Below are 26,546 nucleotides of genomic sequence, written 5' to 3' on the forward strand. Positions count from 1 at the left end.
CATGTCCGCGACCGATATGTACATGTAACACAGTTGTACAAAATCTACGTTTTCAGTGCCTTCTCAATAATTAGTAGATTTAAAACGCATGGACAATGGGACTGATTACAACCATCTGCATAAAAACAAAACGGGGTAGTGTTTGATCTACACATCTAACTTGGAAGTTTGAACGGATTCAAATTATATATATAGATTATTTTCTGTAGTAGTTTAATGAAAATATGTGCATAAATGTAATTTAATTCAAGTCCTCGGGTCATAGGAGACAGTATCTGTAATGATTTTTTAAACTATTTTTATTTTAAAATACGCAGGAATGTAGATTATGATTTCAAAAAAATCAGAAAAGATGCTTTTCTGAACTCAGTCCATCCATATTTGCCTTTTGAGGTAATCACTTATGTACCTTAATCAATGAGGTCAGAAGTTCTGTAGCTTTACAGGCGGATTGTTTATCCTAAAATCGAACCAGTATAGTTTGTTTATAAACAGATTGTTTGTTTGGTTTTTTATGCATTCATAGTCTAGTTCAAGCCCGTGCGTTGTTTCAAAGTGTTGGCAAATAGCTTGTCTGTGACGTCACAGCGCTTGATACATTGTGACGTAACAATTATTATTCACTTGTTATGTACATTATAAACGTTACCATGAACGTCATAATGAAATTGATACATGAAAAAAAAATTGGTCTTGTACTTGTAGTATAAAAAGAATAGCGCTCAAATTTGGATGATACAGTTTTAGCTATGTACAATGGACCAGAATTCTAAAGAGAAATTCAACGAAGCACAGAAACTGGTACAGAGGTTGGCAGAAACTGCATCCGTTGTTAGAGGGATTGAACAAGCGCTGGACGAAATCTCAAACCAATTACCAAAGAATTTTGAAAAGTCTCAGTCAATGTGCCCAGTTAACAACGCAGATACCCAATGGTTAAACGAACAGTATAATGCAATGATGGTTTGTTCTGATGACCTGTTCAACAGTTCTTCGATTCTAAATCGTAACAGCGATGGAGTGAAACATAGATCTCAAATCTCCTCGCAAGAGTACCATTCTCAAACATCCGAAGCAAACCCAATGTCTTCTTCAAATAGAGCAACGGGGAAAATCGAGGATATCGTCGATCTTTTACGGGCCCTTGATGCAACATTCCTTGCCAGTGAGCTGGAAAGTGGGGATCTTTCTGATGATGTATGCGAACTCTTGCCTTCCCAAATACTTCCAGCAAAACCGGTGTGTCTACAGCCCGTGGTGTGCAACAATTGCAAAGAAAACGACTGCTGTGTCACTCCTCGGCCAGAGAGTAGAGTCAGCATTCCCATACCCAACAGTCCTGTCACTGCCAGGGTCAACGAAACGCCCGTCCCACGCACAGGCGCGTACTCCTCCTACCGGACAAACTTTACCCAGCAACGGGTCGACGGATCAAGGTGTCAATCAATTTGTGTCAAAATGAACCTAATGCCAAGGAACCAGTCAAAACCGAAAGGTTCGAAAGATCAAAGCAATAAGTCGACAAACGCCAAGCAGATGCGCTGGGGAGAGAACACGGTCATCGGAGAGGATGACCCAACGTATCATTCAATATTCAACCAGATGGAGTCGTTGCCGAGTCTGAAATATCTGAAACAAAAGTTGAAAGAGGAGAGAGACAAATCTTGCAGATTGGAAAACAACCGAACACCCATGTCTACAAATAGAAACAAAACACCTCAACATATCAAAGACATTCTTGTCGAGCTACCCCCTATTCCGAACGATTTGTTAGAGCGAGATGCTCTCGGAAATAATGATTTGTGCGGCTGGTTTCAAGGGCAACATCCGCTGTTACGTCAAGATGTGAAATCCCCTGGAAACCACCAAATAGTGCGAAAAACCAACAGAAAAGTCTGGTACAATCCCCAGGGTGTCGACAGTACCAGAGAATGTTATTACGGGGTCCAAGGAAATTATAAATTACCGTTTCTCTATGAGTCGGCTCATTCCAACTTGAAAAAGTTACCGAGAGCAGAAGTGAGCAATTTGGAACAAAATGTCGTCCAAAACGCTTATGTTGAGGAAACATCGTCCCTTGATCTCGGGGAAGATCTATATGGACAGAAGCTTCACTCACGTTTGATAACGTTGCCCATTGATCAGTCTGTTGTCATTCAAAAGAAGAGACTGAAGGCACCAAAGCTGCCACCCCTCAAATGCACCGCTGTCATTAAAGCATCAACGGGAGACCCGAGGAAGCACTGGGGTAGTAGACGTTCAAACAGCATTCTGGATGAGATCTCGATTGATAGTGGAAGCGATAGAGAAAAAAGAAGGCCGAATTCTCCTGTTGTTTCTATAATGAAACCATTGCCAGTGAAAGAAATAAAACAAACAAAGCAGCTGATGAACTGGAGTCACAGAAATGTGGGACCTATCAAGATCCCGCCACTTGATCTGAATGCACTCGATGCTGGTTCGAATTCGGAAGCCAACACGGTTAGGAGGGAATTTTTACCGAACGTTCTCCAGAAGACTCCACGTGAAAAGAACGAGATCGACCAAGAGGTCAAAGAGAATAAAGATCCATCGGAAATTAACGAATCTGTTCCGATCCCAAACGTCCGTCATCTCCTGAATATCTTTGATAAAACTGCTCAACAGAAGATGAACCTGCCGGTGTGTTTGCTTGGCGATAAAATCGAAACCACGCCTTTACACCACCCTCATGTGCGCATGGAGGCCCCCATAAAGGAATACAGATACCGTAGATCAGATGTCCCGATTGATCTTGTTCGTCTATCTCTGAGGTCCAAAACTGCCAACAAGGGTATCTATAATGTCAACTCTCTTCTCCAAAACATCCCACAAAACACGTGTAAACGAAGCTCGAAGAAAACCACAAGAAAATCCCTCAAGCATCAGGAAAAGGTCACAGTGTGTTTACAAAAGGACAACCAAATTGAACAAGAGTTAAAAAAGCTTAGAAACCAATTAAAGGAAAACAAGAAAGCCTCACGAATGCTGAATGGCAATTTCTGTGGGATAGATACTGAGCGGTCAGGCGTAGCACGCCCCAGTACCCCAGTAACCATGTAACATCAGTTAGGATAGTCGCAGTAACTAAATGTCAATGATTAATTAACAATAAAGGTCGATTCCCAATCTGAATTGTTACTTTAAGTTGTTGATTCTTTAGTCTAGTTATCTAGTACCTACATGAGCTGAATGAGCAACGTGCAGCTCTATATATGGCAGTATAAAGCTTCAAAATGTACATCTTCAATTCTTTAAGATAGCTATAAAAACACTGCATTTTTCAAGTGATGCTGGTGTTTTCTTCCAGGATGGCAAAGTAATCTTTTGTTTTAACAAAATATAACAATAGTTATAGTTTTCTATCTTTATTTCCTGAATAAAGATTTTTGTATAATAGATCAGTCATACAACTACACATCATTATAAAAATTGTAGAAATATAGCAAAAAATACAACTTCCTGATATGAATCCTTTTTTCTTCAAGTTCATATACAATTTTTTCTTCATAAAAGAACCGTGGAATGTACTTGTTTTGGATAAAATTAAAACCTCACAACCTGGTCGATCACTAAGCATAAATACAAAAACTACTTCAATGTCCGGAATGCAACCTGAATCAACATTCACTCAATCTTTCTATTCTAAAAGCTGATTCTCTTCAAACATGCCAAATTAGGAAAAACTTATAATTTAGAAGCATGGGGTATCAATAAATTATAAATACACCATAAAGTGCTGCATTTGATATGTTAATATTATCTAAATCCAGTCCAAGGGAGAGTTATCTAAACATAATATCTCATATGATATGTATTGATAAAAGTGAAAAGAAAATTGAACATATCACATTCAGGAACATAATGTTTAGTATATGTATATTTTACAATGGAATGTTATTCACATGATGAGATGAAGAGTACATGTTTATAAAAATCACAAAGATACAAGTCAATGCTAATTATGATGCATACAAAATGATATATATACATGTGCAGAATGTATTAAAACCAGATATATACAAAAAATTATCTATAAAATATTCTTGAGTCATACAAATGTGAATACTCACAATATTAAAAATTAATAGATATTAACAACAGGAGAATGTAAAATCATATTTTGTACCACACTCGGACAAAAGTCAATTTCTAACAACAAATTCAAGTGTGATATGGCACTTATCAAATCTGATATGTATTTCTTGCAGCTTTTAAAAAAATATTATACAGGGTTTTTCACTTTGCTGCATTATTCTTGGAAGGAAATTAAATCTTATTTAGGTTCCAAATACATATAATGGTTTTATTGACTCTTTACACATCACAAATTAAAATTTAAATAAATCTCAGTACAGAATATGAGATGATGGCCGATACTATTGAAATGATCGTGACTTTGGAGGAAATCTTGGAGGCAGAATTACAACCATTCCAGTCGTTGCAGAAGCAGTACATGACCTTCTCGTCTTCTGTGTCCATGGGTTTGTAGGCATCGTTCTTTCTGGCTGGTAAGCAGTAGCCATGGCGACGTAAGTTTGGCATCAGGAGTCGATGACGCGTGGACCTCATGAGACTACTCTCACAGTCCCGGACTATGTTGTGCTCGCCTGTAAAATGTAAAATTCTATATTTCACCTAGTGTCTCATGTCTTTATCATGATAAATTATGTCTATTTACAAGAAAAAAAAATCGATGTACAAAACTACATTACAATAACATAACAATCTAATTAAAGATTGGACTGAAGATAAATGAAGGATTATAGATATTGATCTTTATCAGACTTCAACACTTACTTCCAACTTTTTTGATGATTTTGACACAGAACTCTGAATCTCCACAATCTCTCCATGGAAACATTCTCCAATCAAGATCATCTCCACAGCCCCCCATAGCACTCACACATCTGTGACACATGATGGCAGAGCCTGAAAGTACAGAGATTTTAACAATACCGTATAATTTAAATCAATCTGTTAAACAAAATTCTATAAAATAACCAATTTCCACGGTCAATTTATTTGACCATAAAAATATTTTTTATCAAACTTGATGCTATGAACTTTATGTATTTTATAATGCATATAGGAGTATCATGGCAAACACATGTACTGTTTACCAACATATCAATGCAGATTATAATACTGTGATCTCTGGAAATTATTTTCTGATACATTGTATAAGATAACTTTTCTAGCAATCAAACAATGTTTTGATACTGTTTAATATACTGGTACTGAGTGGTACTGTACCAGTTGTTGGCTAAACTGAGGGTTCAGGCTTATAACTTGTGACTATTCGACATATTTTAATTTGGTTGTCAGCTTCGAATAAAGAAAAGTAAGTTTGCTTTAAAACTTTCTTGAATAAGTCTTAAACATGAGCTTAAGCGATCATTGTTTACCAGTTGAATTACATTTTAGCGCTTCCAGCACAGGGGAAAGTGATGTAATATGTTGAAAATAGAATTTGACCTCTGTGGTGCATTTTTATATCTCTTCTTTGATTTATCAAATATTATCAATGCATGTAAACAAAACAATTCACTAAATTCTGAAAGAATCACAGTGCAGCTGCACAATTATGTATGTAACGTTACTAGTGATTTTGTATTCATTACCGTATAATAACAAAGGAATGATTTGATGAGATAAAATTGAGATTTGTTTATGTATCTTAATCCGTACGATGTTAAGTCTGACCCCACAAGGGAAGATAATTCAAATTACAATTTGCAGAGTATCAAATCAAGATATACAGGGACTTTAGTATGATATGATTACGAAGCCAATAAATTGTACAGCGAATCATAAAAACTCAGCAAATTCAGGTGTGCTAAAAGCAGAAGAACAAGATGTTTTGGATTCTAATTAATGATATAACCTAACAGATGGATAAAAAAGGAGTTCACAATTTAAAGTATGTCAACTTTTATCCAAAAATATTAAGAAATAAAGAAAAACAAAAAGAAATCATTGAATTTTAGTCAATAACTGGTACAATACCAGTACAGATAAGATATGGAAAATAGGCAAACAGGCTATATGACATTGTAGAGATGTGTAGAAAACAGATGCCTTGCTTTAACTTTAACAGCAAATAGTTCTAAATAACTTGCAATCATGGTAAGGATGATTAAGGACTGTACTCCATGCAAATCTTAGTTTGATACTTTACATTAATATTATTCTACTAGGTTAACCTCACAAAAGAAACAAATGTGGTTATTGGGGTTATGTGTAGGAAACAAAAAAAGATACATAGAAAAGTTGCCAAACAGTAAAAACGAAGATCAAAGAAAATATTTAGCATTTAAACCAATATTCCACAATTATAAATAAATACTATATTAGGTATTGAGTATATCGTAAATACAAACATAAATAACAACTCAAGTCTTTGATTTATGAGCATCGTCAGGCATCACTTCAACATATTTCATTACATTGCAATCTTCACTTTACTCGTTTTATTAAACATAACATTGATCCTTAAACTATAACTTACATGACTGGTATAATGAGATGAAAACAAAAAGACACACAAGTGTTGTTTTTGCCATTTTAAAGTTGCTTCCTACTTTCTCACATAGTTCAAATAACACCGGAAGTATACCTTTGACAAAGTGATTTGCGCAGGTGTGACTCATTCTTAAATTAGATAACTCGTACGGGAGAGAGGCTTTAGAATATATGTAAATGATGTAATCAGATATATTTTCTTTTAAATTATAAAATTTTGTAAAATTCATAAGAATACAATGAATAAAAATTAACTGAAACCAGATTTACCGTGTACTTCAGTTCAGTGACACAAATTACTATGTAGAAATAGAGGCAAATAATTTTTACACACTCTATAACGTTATACATGTAACTATATTTTTATAAAATTAAAGACTATCATGTATATTCAAAATTGTATAACATACGCGCAGATCTGGTTGGGGAAGGGGTGATCGAGAAGGTCCGGATTCCCCCCAAAATCCATACTTTTAAAAAGTTTCATCGTCGGAACCCACGGGTTTTCTATCCGTTACACTGCTTTCAACCCGGGGTTCCGACGATGAAAAAGTTTTAAACATCCTCCTCTGAAAAACAATGTTTTGCGGATCCAATTTTTAACCTTAATTTCTCTGGATCGAATAAAATCTGGATTCGCATATATACCTAGTATTACATTCTTATTTCTACAAAAATAAATAATTTAAACACACAAAACAAATAAAGAAACAAACAAATAAAAAATATTTCAAAAATCGCCACAGCTACAGTGCAGAATATAAAACGAAGACTTGAAATTCGTTCCTATTAACGATACGCTATACTTGTAAAGCGTAATTGACCGAATTTTACCTATTTAAATTGACATTATAATCGAAACATTGGTACGCTAGACAAGAATTCATAATTTTATGATTTAGAAGTACCGCCACTAAAAAAACCTTAGAATTGAAAGGGGTAAAAATGTATTGAAAAGGGGGTGGTTCGATCTAATCAGACTACTACATATGAGACAAGTGCCAACTGGGGAATACTGATCTAACCTAACCCCATTTCCTAATTGTTTAAATATGACTTACATGTATAATAAATAGGCGTCGAAACTGGGGATGTATACGTATGGGCTAGCCCCCCCCCCACTTTTTTTGCAAAATTAGACATAACCATACCCATAATCCTTTATTTTGCTTGTCCAGATTTTTGATAAGGTCTACCCCATCCACACCCCAACTTTCAATTTGCTTCCGACGCCACTAGCTGTAATATAGCAAGAATGAGATTAAAGTTTCTAAAATCCGGTAGGTCTAAATCACATGGAAATATACATTCAACTCGTAAAAATCCATATTTAACGTTCACTTGCCCATGTAGTCTCATTATTTAGGAATTAGATATCCATTGTGATAATATGTATATATGCTTTCTATGATAGATTTCACGCAGTAAAAAATGTTCGCGATAAATGATATAATTCAATTTTATGAATAAGGCGGATAAAATATCAGAATAATGAATAACAAGATAACATTAGGTGACGATATCCTCTTTTTAGCATTCTTTAAATCTGTAAATATAGGACTACCCGTTGTGCTTGCATCCCATTTAAAACTTAGTGCGACGATGCCCAGACTGGGATTTGCGCTTTATATCGAAAGAATGAACTGAACGACAATTCTAGGAACAACTATCTATTTTCTCCCAGAATGCAACATTTGATGACGTAGAACGTATTCCGACCTTTTCTCACGTCCAATCATGGCGGAACAGGTACTACCGCACGTGTTGAGACATTTTTTACCACAGCATACATTCAATAAATGAAAATGGGTTTTGAAACACGACAAATGAATAAACAAATGATACATTTTAAGTTTAGTGGATTAGAATAGCATGTAAAAGCATATGTAAATGGTCATGAAGATATTTTTGTTCTTGGAACACAGGCGCCTGTGTCTGTGATAGTTCACCAAATAGTATAATAATACACAAAATATCTAACTACAAGTTTTGTGGAGTGCCCCCTTCTGTGAATTGCATTCAATCCTTTTCACTGTCAGACGAACATCAATTATGCTCATTGGCAAAGTGCTTGATACCATTCTCATCTGCGATGATTTGCCTCCCAAATCATTTATATATGGATGCCTTCACATTTGTTACCAATGGTCATTTGTCTACATGGTTTCTGTTGAAATTGAAAATCATTGCAATTCACAGAAGGGGGTTTTTCACAGAATTTGAAGTTTGATACCAAGTAAAATTAGAATATTGTGGGGTGAACTTTACAGAAACAATATATTATTGTCTGTGTTGGATGAATAAATGCTGTTAATCTTGAATTAACAAATATAATGGTTATTGTAAAATAGATTACATTAAATCATGATTTTTTTTGTAAGTTATATCTGATGAATTTTATCTTGCAGACTGAGAGGTCGTTTCAGAAACAGCCAACTGTTTTTCTGAACAACAAGAAAAATTTGATGTCCGTTAAGGGGCAGAAAAACACACGCCATTTCAAGAGTGTTGGTCTAGGATTTAAGACACCAAGAGAGGTATAAACTATCTTAGATGTATCTTAAGATGCTGGTAAAATTATTAACAAATTATTAACAAACAAAAATAGTAAAAAAAATTCCCATCCATCCTGTGAATAATGACACATCATACTCATTATTATAACATTTTCCGGCACTAGAAGTTTTCTTTTACATTGATTCTTGGAAGACAAGTCTACTAAATCTCCAAAATTGTACATTGATTTGAGTGGATACGTACATGTAAAATGAATAACTCGTACGAAGTTCTTTCACATTGGCGTAACAAAATAAGTTTACCTTCTTGTTATGTTAGAGTCTCATAAACATTACTAAACACATTTGTCTCAGGTTTGCATATTAAACATTCATTGGAAGAGTTTCTTCTTTGTATATATTAATTAATATAAGACTGAAACATGCTCTTGTTTAAAAAGTTCACCATTTTGTTCATTTTGAAAGATTTTTGAACCGGATGTAACATTTTTGAAAATGAACCAGGCGGATATTTTGTGTCGCCAAATGGCGACTTGCTTTTAATTTAAGTCGCAAAACCTGAATTTAAGTTGCATATGCGACCTATGTAGTCGTAACTTCGAGCCCTGATGCAATAATTATGTTTAAGTGATTAGTAAGTCCCAACCCTATAATTTTCAAGTGTTATACCCTCAATATCTCGAATACACGAATATCTCAAAGATTTAAACAGTCTTTTCTAGTTCGAGATAACGAAGCTTTACTGTATCTGGTTCTGACGGTCGCATTTCTCCCCCTTAAATGACCTTTGCGATTAAAGATACATCCTTAGGCTCTTTCCCCTAGATGGGAAAAATGTGAGACTGAGAGATGTAATATTGTGGTATTTAACATAATCTCTTTTATTAAGTTAACTGAAATTACTTCATAAAAATGTGCCAGTCAAGTTTGGCTTTAAACCTAAAAAAAATTTTTTAATAACACAGTAGGTACTAATTCTTTAACTTTCTCATAATTTCAGGCAATGCTTGGAACCTACATTGACAAGAAATGTCCCTTCACAGGAAACGTGTCCATCCGTGGACGCATTCTGACAGGTGTTGTCCAGAAAATGAAAATGCAGAGAACAATTGTGATCCGACGCGACTACCTGCACTACGTTAAAAAGTACAAGAGATTCGAGAAGAGGCATAGAAACATGTCTGTGCACCTTAGTCCATGCTTCAGGTAATCAAAGGATAACCAATGTACTAGGTTATATTATGCAGTGAGCAAAAGTTTCAATTTACTCCTTTGAAAAAAGGCGTATTGGTATTTATAAACTGTTTGGTGAACAAGTGTAGTCGGCACAATATTTGGTGAACTCTTTGCTTAAAGTACAGTGGTACCCATAAAAACTTTTAAAGTAGATGAATTTTGTCTGGACAATAGAAAAGATTGAATGCACAATATATCTGCTACCTAAATTGTAAACTGTAGTTATGTTTGTTGAATTTATCAATGGGATACCATAGATACCAATAGAGAATAAAATTGATTTACCGCACAAGTGTCAAATCTAACCTTCCAAAAAAGTTTTGAGATTTTTTTCTGGAATTTTTCATCCGTCTATAAGCAGCCTTATTTATCTTTTGATTTTGCGTCTCCAAACTATGAGTGTGTAAATGTGATACTATTGTAAATGGTTGCTGTAACCCACTAATATAGGTGTCCTTCTTTGTACATGTATTGTCACTATTGTGTTTATACATGTCCTCCATTGTATGATGTTTTTGCATGTACCTGTTTGTTGTTATGTTAGCTACATATGTACTTGATTGGATATTTACAGGGACGTGGAGATGGGAGACATTGTGACTGTAGGTGAATGTAGACCACTCAGCAAAACTGTCCGCTTCAACGTCCTGAAGGTCTCCAAGGGAGGTGCCAATTCCAAGAAGGGATTCAAAAAATACTAATGTACTATAAATAAAAAAAAGTCTGTCAAAAATTGTCTTGTTTTTTTGCATGTGTTCAGTTGTTGACATTTCCAACTTTCGAAGCCAGAGAATCTACCTATTTTATTATTTTTTCAACTGATATAAAACATATTGAGCAAAATATAGAAAGGAAGATCGGATTTGGATAAATGTCACTGAACACCGTTGGATAATAAAATAAAAAACCTGGCTCAGTAAATAAAATTGTGTTCACTGTACTTAGTTAAGAATATGAGACAAATTGCACCTTGAGATATCAATGTGGATGAAAGTAAGTCATATTGAAAACGTTATCAATGTTTTGAATTTTGAAACTTGTTTTTATCCAGACATACATTTAACATGTTTTTATAAACTTTACAAATGGGTAAAAACGAGCTTGCGACTTGCAGACCAGTACAGCTGACGTTTAACCCTATTGCTCTACGCTGTAAGACATCTATTTTGAAATAAAGAACGTCACAATATGGAAGTGGATCTTGCCTCATTAAAAGTATCGTGCGAGGCAATTTTGAAGGTTCAAAGACTAAATCAATGCATTTGGATTTGAATACAGAGATGCATATATTGAACAGCGACCGTTTTAAGACATAATTGAGGTGCCAAGCTGATGAGTAGGATTACCCCTTAGATAACATTGTTGCATGTTTAATAAATACAAAACCCACTTTGTTATTCTGGTAAGACATTAGCAATATTAAAAAGTTAATAATCAAAACCTATGACCCATGATTCCTTACAGTTTAGGAACTTGATTTTCATTTCTTCTTGTGTCTAGTAGTGTAAATTAAATATATATGGCTATATACATGATTGTAATAGAAAAGACACTAATTGAAATATTTGTCTAATTTTTAGTACGAAGACCACATTAAACCAAAACTAATTCAATGTAAACGTGTACTACAATACCTGTAGAACATAATTTTAATCGGATGTCTTTGGTTTAGAGTGGTTCAAATAGTCAAATATCCAATTTTTTATCGTATACTAACTACTTTCCTAAATATCCCTAACAAAAACCTGAATATTTTAATGATGTCGTGTAAGATAATTAAGACTCTTAGAGCATGGTGATTGTGTAATTTGCGTTTCTTTTGTTTTATTTAAACTAAATATTATATAATATTGAAAATGTCCGATGTTTGCAAAATTAAATGCTATATTTGAGGCCAAATCGTATATTAAGTGCGCTATACCTCTTTAAATGTAAACAACATGACGGCCGCGCTAACACAACTTTACAGAACACGCATTCGTGCTAGCACAACTTTACACAGCACCTAAGGTAACTTTACAGAACACGCGGTCGTATGGAACGCTATAGCTGCCTTATGTGCCTATTTCATGTGAAGATGGTGCTTTATTATATTATGCTGTGGTTATTTCATGTGAAGATGGTGCTTTATTATATGAAGGTGGTGCTTTATTATATGAAGATGGTGCTTTATTATATGAAGATGGTGCTTTATTATATGAAGGTGGTGCTTTATTATATGAAGGTGGTGCTTTTTTATATGAAGATGGTGCTTTATTATATGAAGGTGGAGCTTTATGATATGAAGATGGTGCTTTTTTATGTAAAGATGGTGCTTTTTTATGTGAAGATGCTTTTTTATGTGAAGATGGTGCTTTATTATATGATGGTGCTTTTTTATATGATGGTGCTTTTTAATGTGAAGGTGGTCAGTCGGAACTCCTCTTATTTTTGAATACTGAGTTCACCATTTATGTATTATCTCGAAATATTGAAAGTAAAACCAAAAAAAAATGATGCAATCAAAATCCATTTGATACACCAGTCTAGACGGACTCCCAAAACGGAGTCAACGGAAGTGAATTTCTGCAAGCATTTTGGACTCCGTTTTGGGAGTCTCCGCATGCGCACTGTTACAAAATATGGCGATTTTTCGATGAAAACATGGGGTTAACAAGAAATCGTCTTGCAAAGTGCTGCATGTGTTGGCAGACTTCTAACATGTTTTAAAAGGCCCAGGATAAAATTTACTATCGATCGTATTTGCACGAAATAGGGGTTTATTTGCACTTAAGAAAGTTATTTCTCTTCGAAGTTGGACGTTTGGACGATGCTTAAAAAGTGATATTTTTGTGTTTTTCATGGATTTTAATCGTTAATAAAAGGTAAATTGCATTAAATTTTACTTCTTTCGTATTGTGTTACAATTTAAAATCACCAAATATACAAATTGATAAGTGCGTAAACAAAAAAAGCTTCGATTACTAACAAAAACTGGTTGCTCTAGCGATGATTAAAAAACGTCTTTTTGGTATTTAAAAAATAGGATTGGTTGTTTGAAAGCCCAGAAAATGAAACAAATTGTCACTCTAGATTCAATAACTCTTTAAATTGAACTGATAATTATCATCAAAACAATTATATAATCGCTCGCGGCATTTGCGATGTTAGAAAACCATGTTAAATACATAATTATTCAAGATAATTGAATAATTTAGCATGAAAAAGATTAAAATGAGACTATACTTTTAACAAACAATGATAAATAAACATATCCAAGCGTTAAATTTATTTCAAAACAGTTATAGTTGTGCGTGATCGAAGTTATGGGTGAATTTTTCATTTTAAAAATTAATCTTACGTAATACAAGAAAACGGTTATGAACATATGACATTAATATGACATAAAAACGTTCAGAAATGTTTTTGAAAGTTTAGAATGAATTTTTGTAGTGTTTTTGGCCAATTTTAGAGATTTATTTAGAACTAAGGGGCATAACTCGCATGTTGTTTACATTAGAAACGCCATTTTACCGCAATGCATGATGGAGCCAAAGACTCCGTTTTGGGAGTTAACTCCGTTTTGGGAGTCCCGTCTAGACTGTACACTATAGCTAGTTCCTCTTTTTTCTAGCACAATTAGTCTATAAGCTATCGAGAAAATCTAGCTTTGTACGACTTTACCCCAACCGAACTTACATCTATTAAGTGACAACTATATAATGACGGAATATTACAAGAATTAAAGCCTAGTAACGTTATCTTGAAAAGCAGAAAATTGAATTCACTAATTATTTGTGTTTAAGCGAAGGTTATGCCCTAGCAATCTGATTAAAATAAGATCTTTGATCCGCTCTTAATTGGGAGTTGATTTTAATCAACTCTCCTATGCAGTTACTCAGACAAACCGAAAGTGAAACAGTGTTTGGACCTCATCACAAATCCTCGCTGCTGACAAGACTTAGTTCTTGAACATAATTGATAAATTCGATGTAATGTATGCTAAAGCATTGTTTTTCAAGGAAACTTATTTATAAATACCTTGAAAATCGTCAGATTTTAAATGGTACGAACAATTTAGATATTTTTGTAGTCTTATGTATTCCTACGCCAGAGTTCAATATAGTCTTGTTCAACTCGACGCTCGGCTGTCTCCGTAAATCTCCGACAAGCAGAGAGTCTACCTTGCTTGTCGGAGATTTACGGTGTCAGCCGAGCGTTTGGTTGAACGAGACTATAGAGTTCAATATTGCTTGGATCCATACAATTTTCGAGAAATATTTCTATTACTGATACATAGTTTGATTGAATTAATTTTATCTTTAAATATTATTTAAGATGATTCATTGGGGCTTTCTCGACATTATTGTCGAGAAAGTCCAAAAATTCATATTATAAAAATGTGCGTAATTCAAATACAAATTAGAAACTACATGTACTTGTCATGCAAAATAACATATCATTGATTTTAAAATAAATAAACATCGACAAAATCAACTCCCGTCAGTTCTTCACTACTTTGATTTTGTTATTGTCATCGCCCAGTCGGTCTTCGTCATTGATGACCGTTCCTCTTTAACCTAAGTGGTGAGTTGGAGGAAGAGCTCACATTCTGAGTGTTTCAAAACAAAACATTATAAAAAAACAAACAAATAATGGCACGGATTGAGGATCTGATTTTAAACAGACTGATGCCCTAGGTGATAGGATTTGACTTGAAGATAAAGTAAGGGAAAGTCACTGGGAAAGGTCTACTATACTATAATATAGCTCAAAGAAAGCCCTTTTATAAGTGGTAAAGGCAAAAGTAAAATTTAAAGAAATACTGAAAAAATATTGTATTATTCAATTAATCATATTTGTCAATTCAGTTGAGATTAAGTAGTACAGTTCATCTCGTCACATAAATACTTATTATGCTAAAAAAGAGAAACTAGCAATTGTGTATTAAATGGATTTTAACTGTATCAATTTTGTTCTAGTTTCAAAATTTCGAGATAATAAATGTTTAACTCAGTCTTCAAAAATAAAGTTCCGAGTGACCATTACAAAAGCACCATCACATAAAAAAGCACCATCTTCATATAATGAAGCACCATCTTCATATAACAAAGCACCATCATCACATAAAAAAAGCACCATCTTCATATCATAATTCACCACCTTCATATAATAAAGCACCATCTTCACATAATAAAGCACCATCTTCACATAAAAAAGCACCATCTTCATATAATAAAGCACCATCTTCACATAAAAAAGCACCATCTTCATATAACAAAGCACCACCTTCATATAATAAAGCACCATCTTCATATAATAAGGCACCATCTTCATATAATAAAGCACCATCTTCATATAATAAAGCACCATCTTCATATAATAAAGCACCATCTACATATAAAATAGCCACATAAGGCAGCTATGGCGTTCCATACAGCCGCGCTAACACAACTTTACACAGCACCTAAGGTAACTTTACAGAACACGCGGTCGCGCTAACACAACTTTACACAACACAAGTTCACCGTCGCGCTGTAACAATATTACAAAAACGCGATGACCCGCTTTCTTCCTACGGCTACTAGATTCGAACCTGCAAAGCAAACTTATAATCACCGTGTACGTAGGCGTCGGAACCGGGGGAGGGGGGGGGGGGGGGATGGGATTATACAATACAAATGGAAAATTATAGAATATTGATGGAAAATGGAGAACTTCCGTGCGGTATATATTTTTGGAAATACTTGTTATAAATACCTACAAAAGGCGTGATCTAAATTCCTCCCGTCTCCGAAGCGAAGAAAATCGACTCCCCCATGCGTTGGAATCGACCCCCCCATACTTTTCGTTGACTTCCCCGCATTTAACAGTTTCAGGGTTGTATATGACGATGAGAGTCCTCCGCGTTCGGAAGAACCTTATGATAGGGGTGATAATTTATATATTGTACGTAGTGAAGTGCGGGTCTTTAATTGTAGTTACAAGTACGTGTACTATTTTGAATAACCGATATTCATTATGCCCATAATTAAAACCAAGGATCATATATACATGTATATAGTGGCTGACATTGCTGACAGGCCCCTTGTCTGCAGTATCCAATTACTAATGATATTAAATGATGCATGTATACATTGTACAGTGTATGCATGTTGATACAGCACTGTATATAAAAACAATAGAAACGTATATTTATCATTATCAAGGAGCATAAATTCATATGAAGGTATTTGCTTGTTTTTATTATTTCTCAACATTAAAAAAAATACTGAAGTTATATAATGTTAATATAATATTTTAAAGTGAAGTTATACTCTCCTTAAATCGTGTACAATTCTACAAGTGCAACGCATTTCTAAAAATAACAATAAAACATTAAAAGAAGGCAATATCAAGTTTCTTGTCACTAGGAAAATACATGTACATGTGAAACTAATCATAATGCATTTACATGTATATAATTAAAAAATTACACATTCAGAGCTATATTTACAGATAATTAGACATTCATGTTCAGCACACATAGCTCAGAAACATTGAATTCTGCACAAGATGTAGCAATTTGATTGACGAAATACCTTACTTTTTAACACATACTGTACAATAGATCCTTTAGGTCTGCCATTTCAAAAAGCCAATAAAGGGGTGACAAAATTTCCCCTTGTATTGAATATGAGCACTATACAAGAATACACCGCATGAAAAAATGGGTAATGGATCCCTAGCAATGATTATATATACATGTCTTAAATATTAAACACGTGCGATAAATGAGAGACATTGTTTGAATACACGGAGAGTGAATGGACAAACTTGTGTCCACGATATGCCGATGATACAGTGTAACCAGATTGATACAATACACAAGAACCGGTGTCCTTTATTACACAGATATACATATTCTCTTTTCAATACTTCCCGTGTAATACTGAGGTATTTTTGGTCCAGATATATATCATATAACCGTGTACTTATATTGGTCAATATTGAGACGACATATTCTCTCACAGCATGGAGACCCCTGCAATGACGCAATGCAGCGTCTTTGATGTCACACTGTAGGTCTCGCTCAGATCTCGCTCTGCTTCGTGGAGAAGTCTTCGCTGTGTTTAGACATGTCTTCGCTGTATCTGGACCGGTCGTCGTCGCTGTACTGCCTCTTCTCGCTGGGTACATCATCCTGGTCATCATCACCGTAATCACTTGTACGTCCGCGGTGTACCGGCTGTGCCACTCTTAAATCTCGCCGGGAAATTTTCATCATGCGATGTTCATTTTTCCATTTTCTGTACACATATACGTTAATCAAAACGGCAGACGACAGAATGCAGAAAAACGCTCCGAACAGAATAAGGTAGAACGAATATGACAGCGTGTACGCCCTCGTTATTTTGTTCTCATTGGCGAAAATGGTGATGCTGGCAAGGGACAGGGTGGCTGGAATAAAGGAACATTTGAAATTAATGGTGAAAATGGCATTAATTGTTATGAGTATACAAGTTTTTCACATATAGGAGGTCTTTTACTTTAGCATATTACTAAGTACACTTACCTGCCAGGTAACAGGTACCTGAGGTCAACACGTGGAACAAGGTGCGCTCTGAGAACCTGGGTACAAACACACAGAGGACGATCAGGACGGAAGCTATGACGGACACTATCAGTCCCGACACGGCAAAGGCCCGCACCGTGAACTCAAAGTCTGCAGGAACAGAAAAAGTTAGGTTAGTGGTCTGAAACAATGAAATCAGCTCATTGGGTTAAAAAATTAAACTTTATAGAAAAACTTTCAATCTGATTCAAAAGTAGCTGTAAAACTGTACACAGTTGTAAAAAAAAAAATTTCGTTTCTCAGCTTCAAGTATCTTTTTAGTTCTCTTATCTCCATATTTCACAGCTTATACCTCTCGACCCTAATTAATTTTTTTTATGGACCACTAGTAATTAAAACTTTCATCTCGTCAAAAAAAGTAACCCAAAATGCCACCAAAAACTCAACTATTTTGGTGAAGAAAATTAAGATGAATTCATTTTGGATTACAATAAATGCAGTACTACATGAAGTTGCTGAACTATTTTCTTATCTTGTATTTCAAATTTGAGACTTCAAATATGTTCTAAAGTCTGTACTTTTGCGTGAATAATTCAATTACAGAGTTAACGATGGTGATTACTGTAGGTGGAATTAATTTCTCCGTGCCCCTAATACTTCGATCCCTAGCTAAGCACCATCTGGCCATCCCTAATGAATAACCATAACAGGCACCACCTGAGAGATCAATCATTAAACTCGGTCACTGGGTCCAGGTATCACGCCTACAAACGCATACCTTGACGCTGACCATCAGGAAATACCCAATCATTGATTCACGGACCACTTTAAACGACCGTAAACACATTCGTAAGCCGAATAGGACGGTCTTCAAAGTTACTATATGCCAAGCCTTAAACTTATCTACGCGAAAAATGCTCAGCTCATGGCCAGATCCATGCACATGTAAACATTCTCGATGTGATAATATTAATTGTCTAAATTTTTATTAAATTTGTTTGTTTACATCAATCATATTTAAAAAAGATTTCGATCCTTTTGCGACTACTTTAAACAGTCGTGGTTGACGGGAGGACTATATAGCTAGGTCGGTGCTATATGATATTAAAACTGTGATGAAAGGCTATAGTTGTAGCGAACGGGGCCATGTTTGACAGATTATCGATATGATGGACATAATCTAATATGGCTACAGGACACCGATGGAGAATATTAACATTCCAGGCGAACATTTAAACACGAGAATAGAGAGCTTAAATGACAGAGATGTGAATTATAAATGATATACGACCTTCGATTATAAGTTTCGATCGGGGAAACACGTTTGGGATACTGTTTATCCAAAAACAGAGAATCGAAGTTACATTGTAGATTGAAGTTAGGTTGAATTGATTGGACGTATAGCATGGTACATGTATGTGCACATATGTAATCTAGTTTCTATCCTATTTCTAAAAAAAAAAAATTGTTTTGAAAAGTTTCTTTTTTTCGTTCCTCTTTGAAGAAAAAGCCTTTTCAGTGGAAATCCTCTAAAGGGTATTTAGCACGCATATATAAGTTGACGTAAACAGAACAAAGCCCCGGGGGTAAAGGGTCCCTCGACCCCTGATTAATCCCCTTTATGGTAATAGTTTAAATACCCGTATCATGATCATCTTTATCTGTCAACACCTCGGTGGCCATTGAACATATTCGTGATACGTTAGTTTCGGGTCATTTGATTCCAACACCATACAATGGCGGTGCATTCCTTACTATTAATATTATGCATTCTTCCTCAAAAATAAACACTCTATGGCCAGAGGGGGGAGTGTGGGACTAGATCAGCTTGTCGTGGCCTGCAATTCTATGCACAGCCAACCTGTCAAACCTAGTACGGCCTCTGTATGTAGTAAGTAAGTGACAGCAGCGAAACAGTCGTGCAATGCGCAGTCATGATTTAGTGATACTATCTTTTAAAAAAAAATGGGGGAATACACAAAACGCCATCGGGGGTTTAAAAGAAATGAACAATTCAAACCAACACAATCAGGGACAAAAGAGCCACGGATGCACGCACCTTTTAGCGATGAATCCAGGCGCACGGAGCATTTTTCCTTAAGGGTGTCACATTTCTCCCATAGTCCGATGCTATAATCCTTTGAAAGGGTAACAAATTTAAAAATTTGGACATCCATCCAACGCGGAATGAAAACTCCAATAGCGATAAAAAGCGTCCCCAGTGGAATCATGAACAGTGCCAGCTGGTAGAATCGGGTGGTTTCGCGGAACTTGGTCTTGAACCTGGGGTGGTGGGATACTGGAGCTGGGAGGGGGATTTTATCGTCCACCCGCTTCGCAACGTATCCTTCCATAGCTTATCTGAATTTCTAAAGAGAATGCATTCAGAAAAATCAAACTGTGAAACTCAATCCAGTGTTACGAAATAATTAAATCAGTTAAACATCCGAACACTATTTCACTAAATAATAGTCCATCGAGCAAACTCTCTATACTTTCTTCCGGTGTACCAGTTTCATATGGAAAGTCAGTCTTTGATTGATAAGTATCAGTCAGGAATAAACCAAGTCACATGGGAATAGCAATAGCTTACCTCTGGGGCTCCCAAGGGGGTTCTAGGTCCAGAACGTCACTCCACCCGTCGGCAAAATCTGTGTCATAATACCGCCAATTCTCACTTTCCGCAATCTGTCGCTCGACCGTACAAGTTGGTTGTAATTAGAGACCCGAGAAAAAATAATGATACAAGTAAAGCAGGCAGCTATTTTCAAGGATAAAAGGACAGATGCCCCTGTACCCACAAAGTCACTTCAAGGTCCTCTTCCTTAATTCCTCAATGTATCACTTGGTATTTACCTATATTCATTTGCATACGGACGCTACATTGCGCGAGCGTGCATTTATCTAAATTTATATGATTTTAATTAAACTCCCAACTGCACTTAATTTAGATCTAAAAGCCAGAGGAAGCGCCAGTACTATGAACAAAGCTACTTCTATTTTAGTTGCCTATTTTACATTGTTCATGGTCTGTTGGGTTTACATATATAGTATTTCAGAAATTCCTTTCGTATTCGCCATTCGGGTCACTGTAGTATATTCCGTACCGTGTTTATTTGGTTTAAATATTATCTTTCTTCGTTTGGGGTGTGTTTGTGCGTTTAAAGGTTTTCTCAATACAAACATAACCATTCACAAAAGAAGTTTTATGGCGTTCAATCAAATCTATTTAGTATGTAGATAAAAAGACTGCTTGACACAGGTATAAACTACAAGCTGCACGCTGGGATTTTCACCTCTGGCCACATTCTGACCAATATGTCGCCGTGGTCGTAAACTTGACGCGTGGATCATGTTTTACGGCGATTTCCTTCGATCCGCGCCCACCTGTCAAGACGATATAATCAAGTCAACATAAAACTAACAGACAGGTGAAATGGAATGTGATATAATAAGTGTCCTCGGAGTCCGTAAAAGTGTCGTAATTTGTGCAAGATTGACTCGGAGGTGTGGAACTGGAAAATAATTAAGTTCGGGAAAACTATTCAAATTACCAAAATGACAAAATTTATTGCGGAAAATAAAATCATTGAAAATGTCTTCTTAAAATCGATTATTAATTATACGCTTACATTCTGCTCAATTTTTTGGCAGACGAGGGAGCATCTTTGCTAGCCAAAGGTTTACGATCCACTCACTTGTTGTAGAGGAGCAAAGTGGACCATAAACTTTATTTTATATATAAGACCGTTGAATACCGTTGAAGGTATACTTCATACCATAGGCAATATACATGACTGTCTAGCCTTCTATACATGTATACGCACCATTTTAATCTTTAATAAATAATATTAACTTTAATTAACCACAACAAAAGGACAAAACTTTTAATTATTTATATAAATCCGAAAATATGCATAATTTGTGAATAAAATAGAAACTTTAACATTTTATAAGAAAAATTGCATTAATATTTTTCACGATCAAACTGTTGAAAATACTTTACTTCATTAATGTATACATGTATAACCTGCAAATTACACGTCAGGCACCTACACTGCATTATCAGGGGGGGGGGGGGGGGGGCTGCATAGTACAAAAGGAAAACAATTTTGAAAGAACTGCCTTCTATCACACATATTTGAACAAACATAAAAAAAATATAGAGGGAAACGCGTATAGATCAAAATGTAAAGTTACGCCCCCCTCCCCTCCAACGGATTAGGATTTTGAAGATTGGAGAAGTTTTCATTTGCTTGGCAGTGTTTGGGGTAGGTGTCTCTCCATCCTCCTTTAAAAAAAACCTTGACATATTCGATTAAGTTCATATATGGCCAGAAATTAGTCCTGATTTCACCCCTTTCTATTTGTAACCAGTAACATTGGTTACATCGGTAACAATGTTTGATTATGAATGATTTTCAGACTTTGATGTACTTGTGACAGGATACAGTGGTTACTGGTAACACTGGTTACAAAACAGAGTTAGAGTTGGGTTAGGGTTAGGGTTAGTTTAGGGTTAGGTTAGGATTAGGGTTAGGGTTAATTTGGGGTTAGGGTAACCATTAAAAAAGACCACCTGTAAATCATGAAAATGACTGTCACCACTGTTACCCTGTGTCACCAAGAATATATAGCTGTAATCATTGTAACCAAATAAAATAAGACCCTCTGTTAAACAGAAAAAGGCTCGTCACCTCTGTTACCTTTTGTCACCGATAGAATATAGCTGTAACCATATGCATTGTTACTGGATGAAATTGAACCATCCAGCGGAAAGGAAATAATAAGTTTTGTCATATATGTTACTTTTGTCACCAGAAAACAGTGCCTTGTTACTGGTTACAAATGAAATGGGGTAAAAGTCAGGACTAACTGGCCATTTTATTATTAGGCCTCACTAAAAATCTGTTACTCTGCGGAAAGTTTTCATTTCTATACAAAGAAATACTACTCTGTTAAGGACTTTTTAATTGATCGGGATCGGGCTATAAATAATTTTGTCACTTGTTGCGAAACTCAGGCACGAATATGAGTCCGCCGATTCCTCCCTCGTCTTGTTTGATGAAAGTGAGAATAACTTTTGCTGTCATCGGGATCTTAGTGGGCGTGTCAGTTCTAGCTGTATTTGGAGCCAAGTACCACAATTGGAATGTGGCGATATGGGGACTTATGTCAGGTAAATCATCACCATATGTGCCTCACATGTATCAGTGTATGTTGTAATGTACACTCGTTCTAGATTCTCACCTATCTGTAATCAGCTGTCACCTGTCAAACACGTTGTATATGTTTACACGTTGTATTTATAGTCTTCTTCCTTACTTTTATAATAAGGATTTTACGTACGTAGAGATACCAATTCCAAAGGTTAAACAGGTTGGGACCAATCTCCCAAATGGGATATAATAGCCCGTTTGGGATATAAATTTAAAGTGCAAAAAATAAAAATTTTTGATTTAAAATTGTTTGATATAAATCCGCATTAGAATAGATGAAACAACTTTTTCTGTAGTTGTACTATATGGAGATTGATCCCTCAGTATATCCAAAACTTTTTGGGGATCAATCTGAAAAACGATAGACATATAGAAAAACTTCTTAACCAAAAGTTGTTCCATTTGATTCACATTAATGCGGATTTATATCAAAAATTTTAAAATAAAAAAAACCAATTTTTTTGCACTTTAAATTTATATCCCATTTGGGCTATTATATCCCAAACGGGCTATTATATCCCATTTGAGAGATTGGTCCCAACCTGTTAAAACCTCACCAAAAGTAACCAGATGGGAGTTCAACTGATGGATAACATGACTATAGACCAGGATTCGAACCTGGGCCCCTGAATCTCTACTCTCTAGTCAGGTGTTTTACCAAATCAGTTATCTGGTATTGGTAACTGACTAGAGACATAGAAGGCCCTAGTTAAAACCGCAGTCTTGTCGTCATTATTTCACCCAAAATGTTACAGAGATATTAACTGTAAATAAGGAGAAATATATCACAGACTTATTTTGCTATGTCTTTCAATGTTATGTATACACACATATATTACAGTAAAATAAATTGAATGTTTCTCGGGAGAGAATGATCCAGTGATTATTTATTTCTTGGTAAGTTATAGTGTATATATAACTTTGTTAAATTGTAGGACTAGTTGCCTCTGTGGTGCTATTTATACACATTGCCTACACAAAGAACTACTGGGAAGTCAATCCGTATCCACTGAAGCAATTAATGCTGGCAGGCTGTTTTGTTCAGCTGGCTGGAGTATGTGGATTTGTCACATATCTCACTTTAGCCATTCTCAATGAACAAGGTGAGTAAAAATTTCAAATTGAAATTCCAAGATTAAAGTCGAAAATATCAAATTTACAGTTGAAAATTTCCTGCATAAAGTAGGAAATTCCAACATTAAGTTTCAAAATTAGAATTAGAAATTCCAATTTCAAAGTTGGAAATTCCAACTTCAGGGTTGAAAAAATCAGTGTTATAGTTGATAATCCAACTTTAAATTCGAAGATTCAAGTCGATAGTTAGAATTCAAAGAAAAATAAATACAACATGGCACTAATATGCTTCCATAAATAAGACATGTACATCTATTTTGCTTATTTGAAATACTTAATGTTAGGCATCAATTAAATATTTTTTTCTCATTTTACAGGACTGATTATAGAAGGTCCAGGATTTTACTTGACTTGTGTCTGGTGTTTCATGACCTGGAAATGGGGATTCCTCATGCTTTATTTCTCTCGGTCCTACAAACGTTTGTACCAACAAACTTATTCCCTACTTCATAAAACTGATGACAGTGTAAACAGTCGCCATAATTATTCCTAGCATAGCTAATTGACCTTTATCCAACATTTTGTGAGACAGTTGTTCTGTATTTGTAATATCACATGTTCTGTATATATAATGTCACTCGCTCTGTCTGTGTGTCACATGTTCTGTACTTTGCACTGCTCTCTGCTTTCAGGCCTGTACTTGAGTGAAGGCCGATATAGTACCCAGATAGATGACAAGTAGAGAGGACAGTGAAATTTATATTGATTTGTTACTGATGTCCTACTGTTGATTCATTCTTGAAAATTTATATTGTTGTTACCAATTGAAAAAATGGTCATTACCTAACATTGTGTCCACATGTTTTAATATTCACAGTACTATTCAAGTACGCTGTACATGTATATTTTTATTAACATATCAAATCATGGGCATTTTTCAAATTGCATTTTTCAATGAATGTACTGTTACAAAACCTATGAACAAACCATACATGATTTACATGTATATTGATGCCAATGAACTGTGATATTTTTTATTGTACTTAGCTGGTATAAATTGTTTAATTCTTGGCATTAATTATTGTTGTGGAATTTTTAAATAAAATTTTAGTACAGAAATGTATCTAACTTTTTGAGAAATAGTGCATATACGTATAGCTGGAATGGAGAAATTACTAACCCATATTACTAATAAAATGCAAAATTAATTCCATTTCTTGAAACAATGAAATATAGGTCAGTTAATTTAAACCAAATTTCATTTACGACAACATTTTATTGTGATTTACTTCCAATAAATTGATTGTGATGATTAATGTTCACAACCAAGCCTTATCCAGACCAAGGTTGTTATAATAACCATACGAGAAGGATCGCTTCGCAGCGAAAAATATTCGTGATGACGAGGCTTTTGCAAACCTCAAGTTGACTTACAGTTTCAGATACCGTAATAGTTGCTTCATGTAGTATCTTTTATTAAAGGCACTTTATACTGATCCGAGTCTGAATTAAACTCTGAAAATTAAAATTGAAACCTACGGCTCAGATTCAGCATCCAAGCCTCTCAAATGCATCATCCAACCATGTTCAGTCAAGATAGAACCAATAATAACTGAAATATAGTCATCCCAGGGCATCTGCTCCAAAAACTTTAACCTGCACAAAAACTTTATTCTCCTCTAGCATCCAAAACCTATAACACAGATTTAGCTATCAAGCCTGTGAGGTGTATATGTATCATAAGATGCATAATTCATGAAAGAGATAGGATCAATAATAACTAAGATATGGCCATCAAAGGGCACCTTCTCCAAAACTTTAATCTTCTCTAAAAGCATTTATCTCCCCCAGCATCTGAAATTAAGGGCTCAGATTCACCATCCAAGTCTTTAAAGTCTATAAGTATGCCCAGATGCATCATCTATGCAAGGTGAAGACCAGTGATAACATAGTTACAGGACCTGCTCAGATCTAGAAAACTTTTATTAAAGCTGAACACCGCTCGTAAATAGGCACTGTCTGCCATATTTCTCTTTAATCACTGCTGTCCCTACAACCCTTATATAAGGGACAGACCTCTAAACAGTTCAAAGTACTTCGCTTGAGAGGTCTCACCTGTGTGGACGTACATTTTGCCTCGCTGTGTTACCCGGTCGCGATGAAATTATCAAATTTTACGCACTTTTTGAAGCCAGGAGAATACTAACATCAAATAAATTGGTCAATGCATTATTTACGAACAGAAAATGAACATAAGATAAGAAAAAAATGCATAAAATCTAAAGACCACGAAAGGAATACTACATGTCGGCCACGAGGTTCAGGTGTGCAATCGGGTGTAACGAAATCAAAGGGTTTATATACCAGGTATCTGTGTGACGGTGCCTATTTACGAGCGGTGTTCAGCTTTAAGTCTGGATGCCA

The 26,546-nt window shown here is 35.2% G+C and overlaps 4 protein-coding genes across 7 annotated transcripts; 2 read left to right on the plus strand and 2 right to left on the minus strand.

Annotated features, from left to right (window-relative positions):
• Positions 1-4,282: 4,282 nt before the first annotated feature.
• Positions 4,283-6,661, minus strand: LOC105317505 (UPAR/Ly6 domain-containing protein crim). Its single transcript, XM_011414156.4, has 3 exons — positions 6,530-6,661; positions 4,819-4,950; positions 4,283-4,628 (listed from the first exon to the last, which is right to left on the minus strand). Exons 1-3 carry the CDS (start codon positions 6,582-6,584, stop codon positions 4,357-4,359), a joined length of 459 nt encoding a protein of 152 aa, XP_011412458.3. The 5' UTR covers positions 6,585-6,661; the 3' UTR covers positions 4,283-4,356.
• A 1,517-nt stretch (positions 6,662-8,178) lies between these two features.
• Positions 8,179-11,028, plus strand: LOC105317506 (small ribosomal subunit protein uS17). Its single transcript, XM_011414157.4, has 4 exons — positions 8,179-8,292; positions 8,952-9,080; positions 10,060-10,265; positions 10,870-11,028. Exons 1-4 carry the CDS (start codon positions 8,281-8,283, stop codon positions 10,994-10,996), a joined length of 474 nt encoding a protein of 157 aa, XP_011412459.2. The 5' UTR covers positions 8,179-8,280; the 3' UTR covers positions 10,997-11,028.
• A 5,470-nt stretch (positions 11,029-16,498) lies between these two features.
• On the minus strand, positions 16,499-20,845 carry LOC105317507 (uncharacterized). 3 transcript variants are annotated; one of them, XM_011414159.4, is made up of 4 exons: positions 20,423-20,845; positions 19,889-20,198; positions 17,830-17,979; positions 16,499-17,714 (listed from the first exon to the last, which is right to left on the minus strand). In XM_011414159.4, exons 2-4 carry the CDS (start codon positions 20,181-20,183, stop codon positions 17,347-17,349), a joined length of 813 nt encoding a protein of 270 aa, XP_011412461.3. In that variant the 5' UTR covers positions 20,184-20,198; positions 20,423-20,845; the 3' UTR covers positions 16,499-17,346. The 3 variants fall into 3 exon arrangements, with proteins under 3 accessions (XP_011412461.3, XP_011412462.3, XP_011412463.3); XM_011414160.4 differs by having other exon boundaries at positions 20,340-20,429; XM_011414161.4 differs by lacking the exon at positions 20,423-20,845 and adding an exon at positions 20,325-20,345.
• A 1,972-nt stretch (positions 20,846-22,817) lies between these two features.
• Positions 22,818-25,241, plus strand: LOC105345332 (heme transporter hrg1-A). Of its 2 annotated transcripts, XM_034483210.2 has the most exons (4): positions 22,818-23,008; positions 23,984-24,151; positions 24,500-24,601; positions 24,815-25,241. In XM_034483210.2, the coding sequence occupies exons 1-4, from the start codon at positions 22,861-22,863 to the stop codon at positions 24,862-24,864; spliced, it is 468 nt and encodes a 155-aa protein (XP_034339101.1). In that variant the 5' UTR covers positions 22,818-22,860; the 3' UTR covers positions 24,865-25,241. The 2 variants fall into 2 exon arrangements, with proteins under 2 accessions (XP_034339101.1, XP_034339041.1); XM_034483150.2 differs by having other exon boundaries at positions 22,819-23,008; positions 24,500-25,241.
• Positions 25,242-26,546: the final 1,305 nt, after the last annotated feature.

The sequence above is a fragment of the Magallana gigas genome, chromosome 5, assembly GCF_963853765.1.
Source record: "Magallana gigas chromosome 5, xbMagGiga1.1, whole genome shotgun sequence".
NCBI lineage: Eukaryota > Metazoa > Mollusca > Bivalvia > Ostreida > Ostreidae > Magallana > Magallana gigas.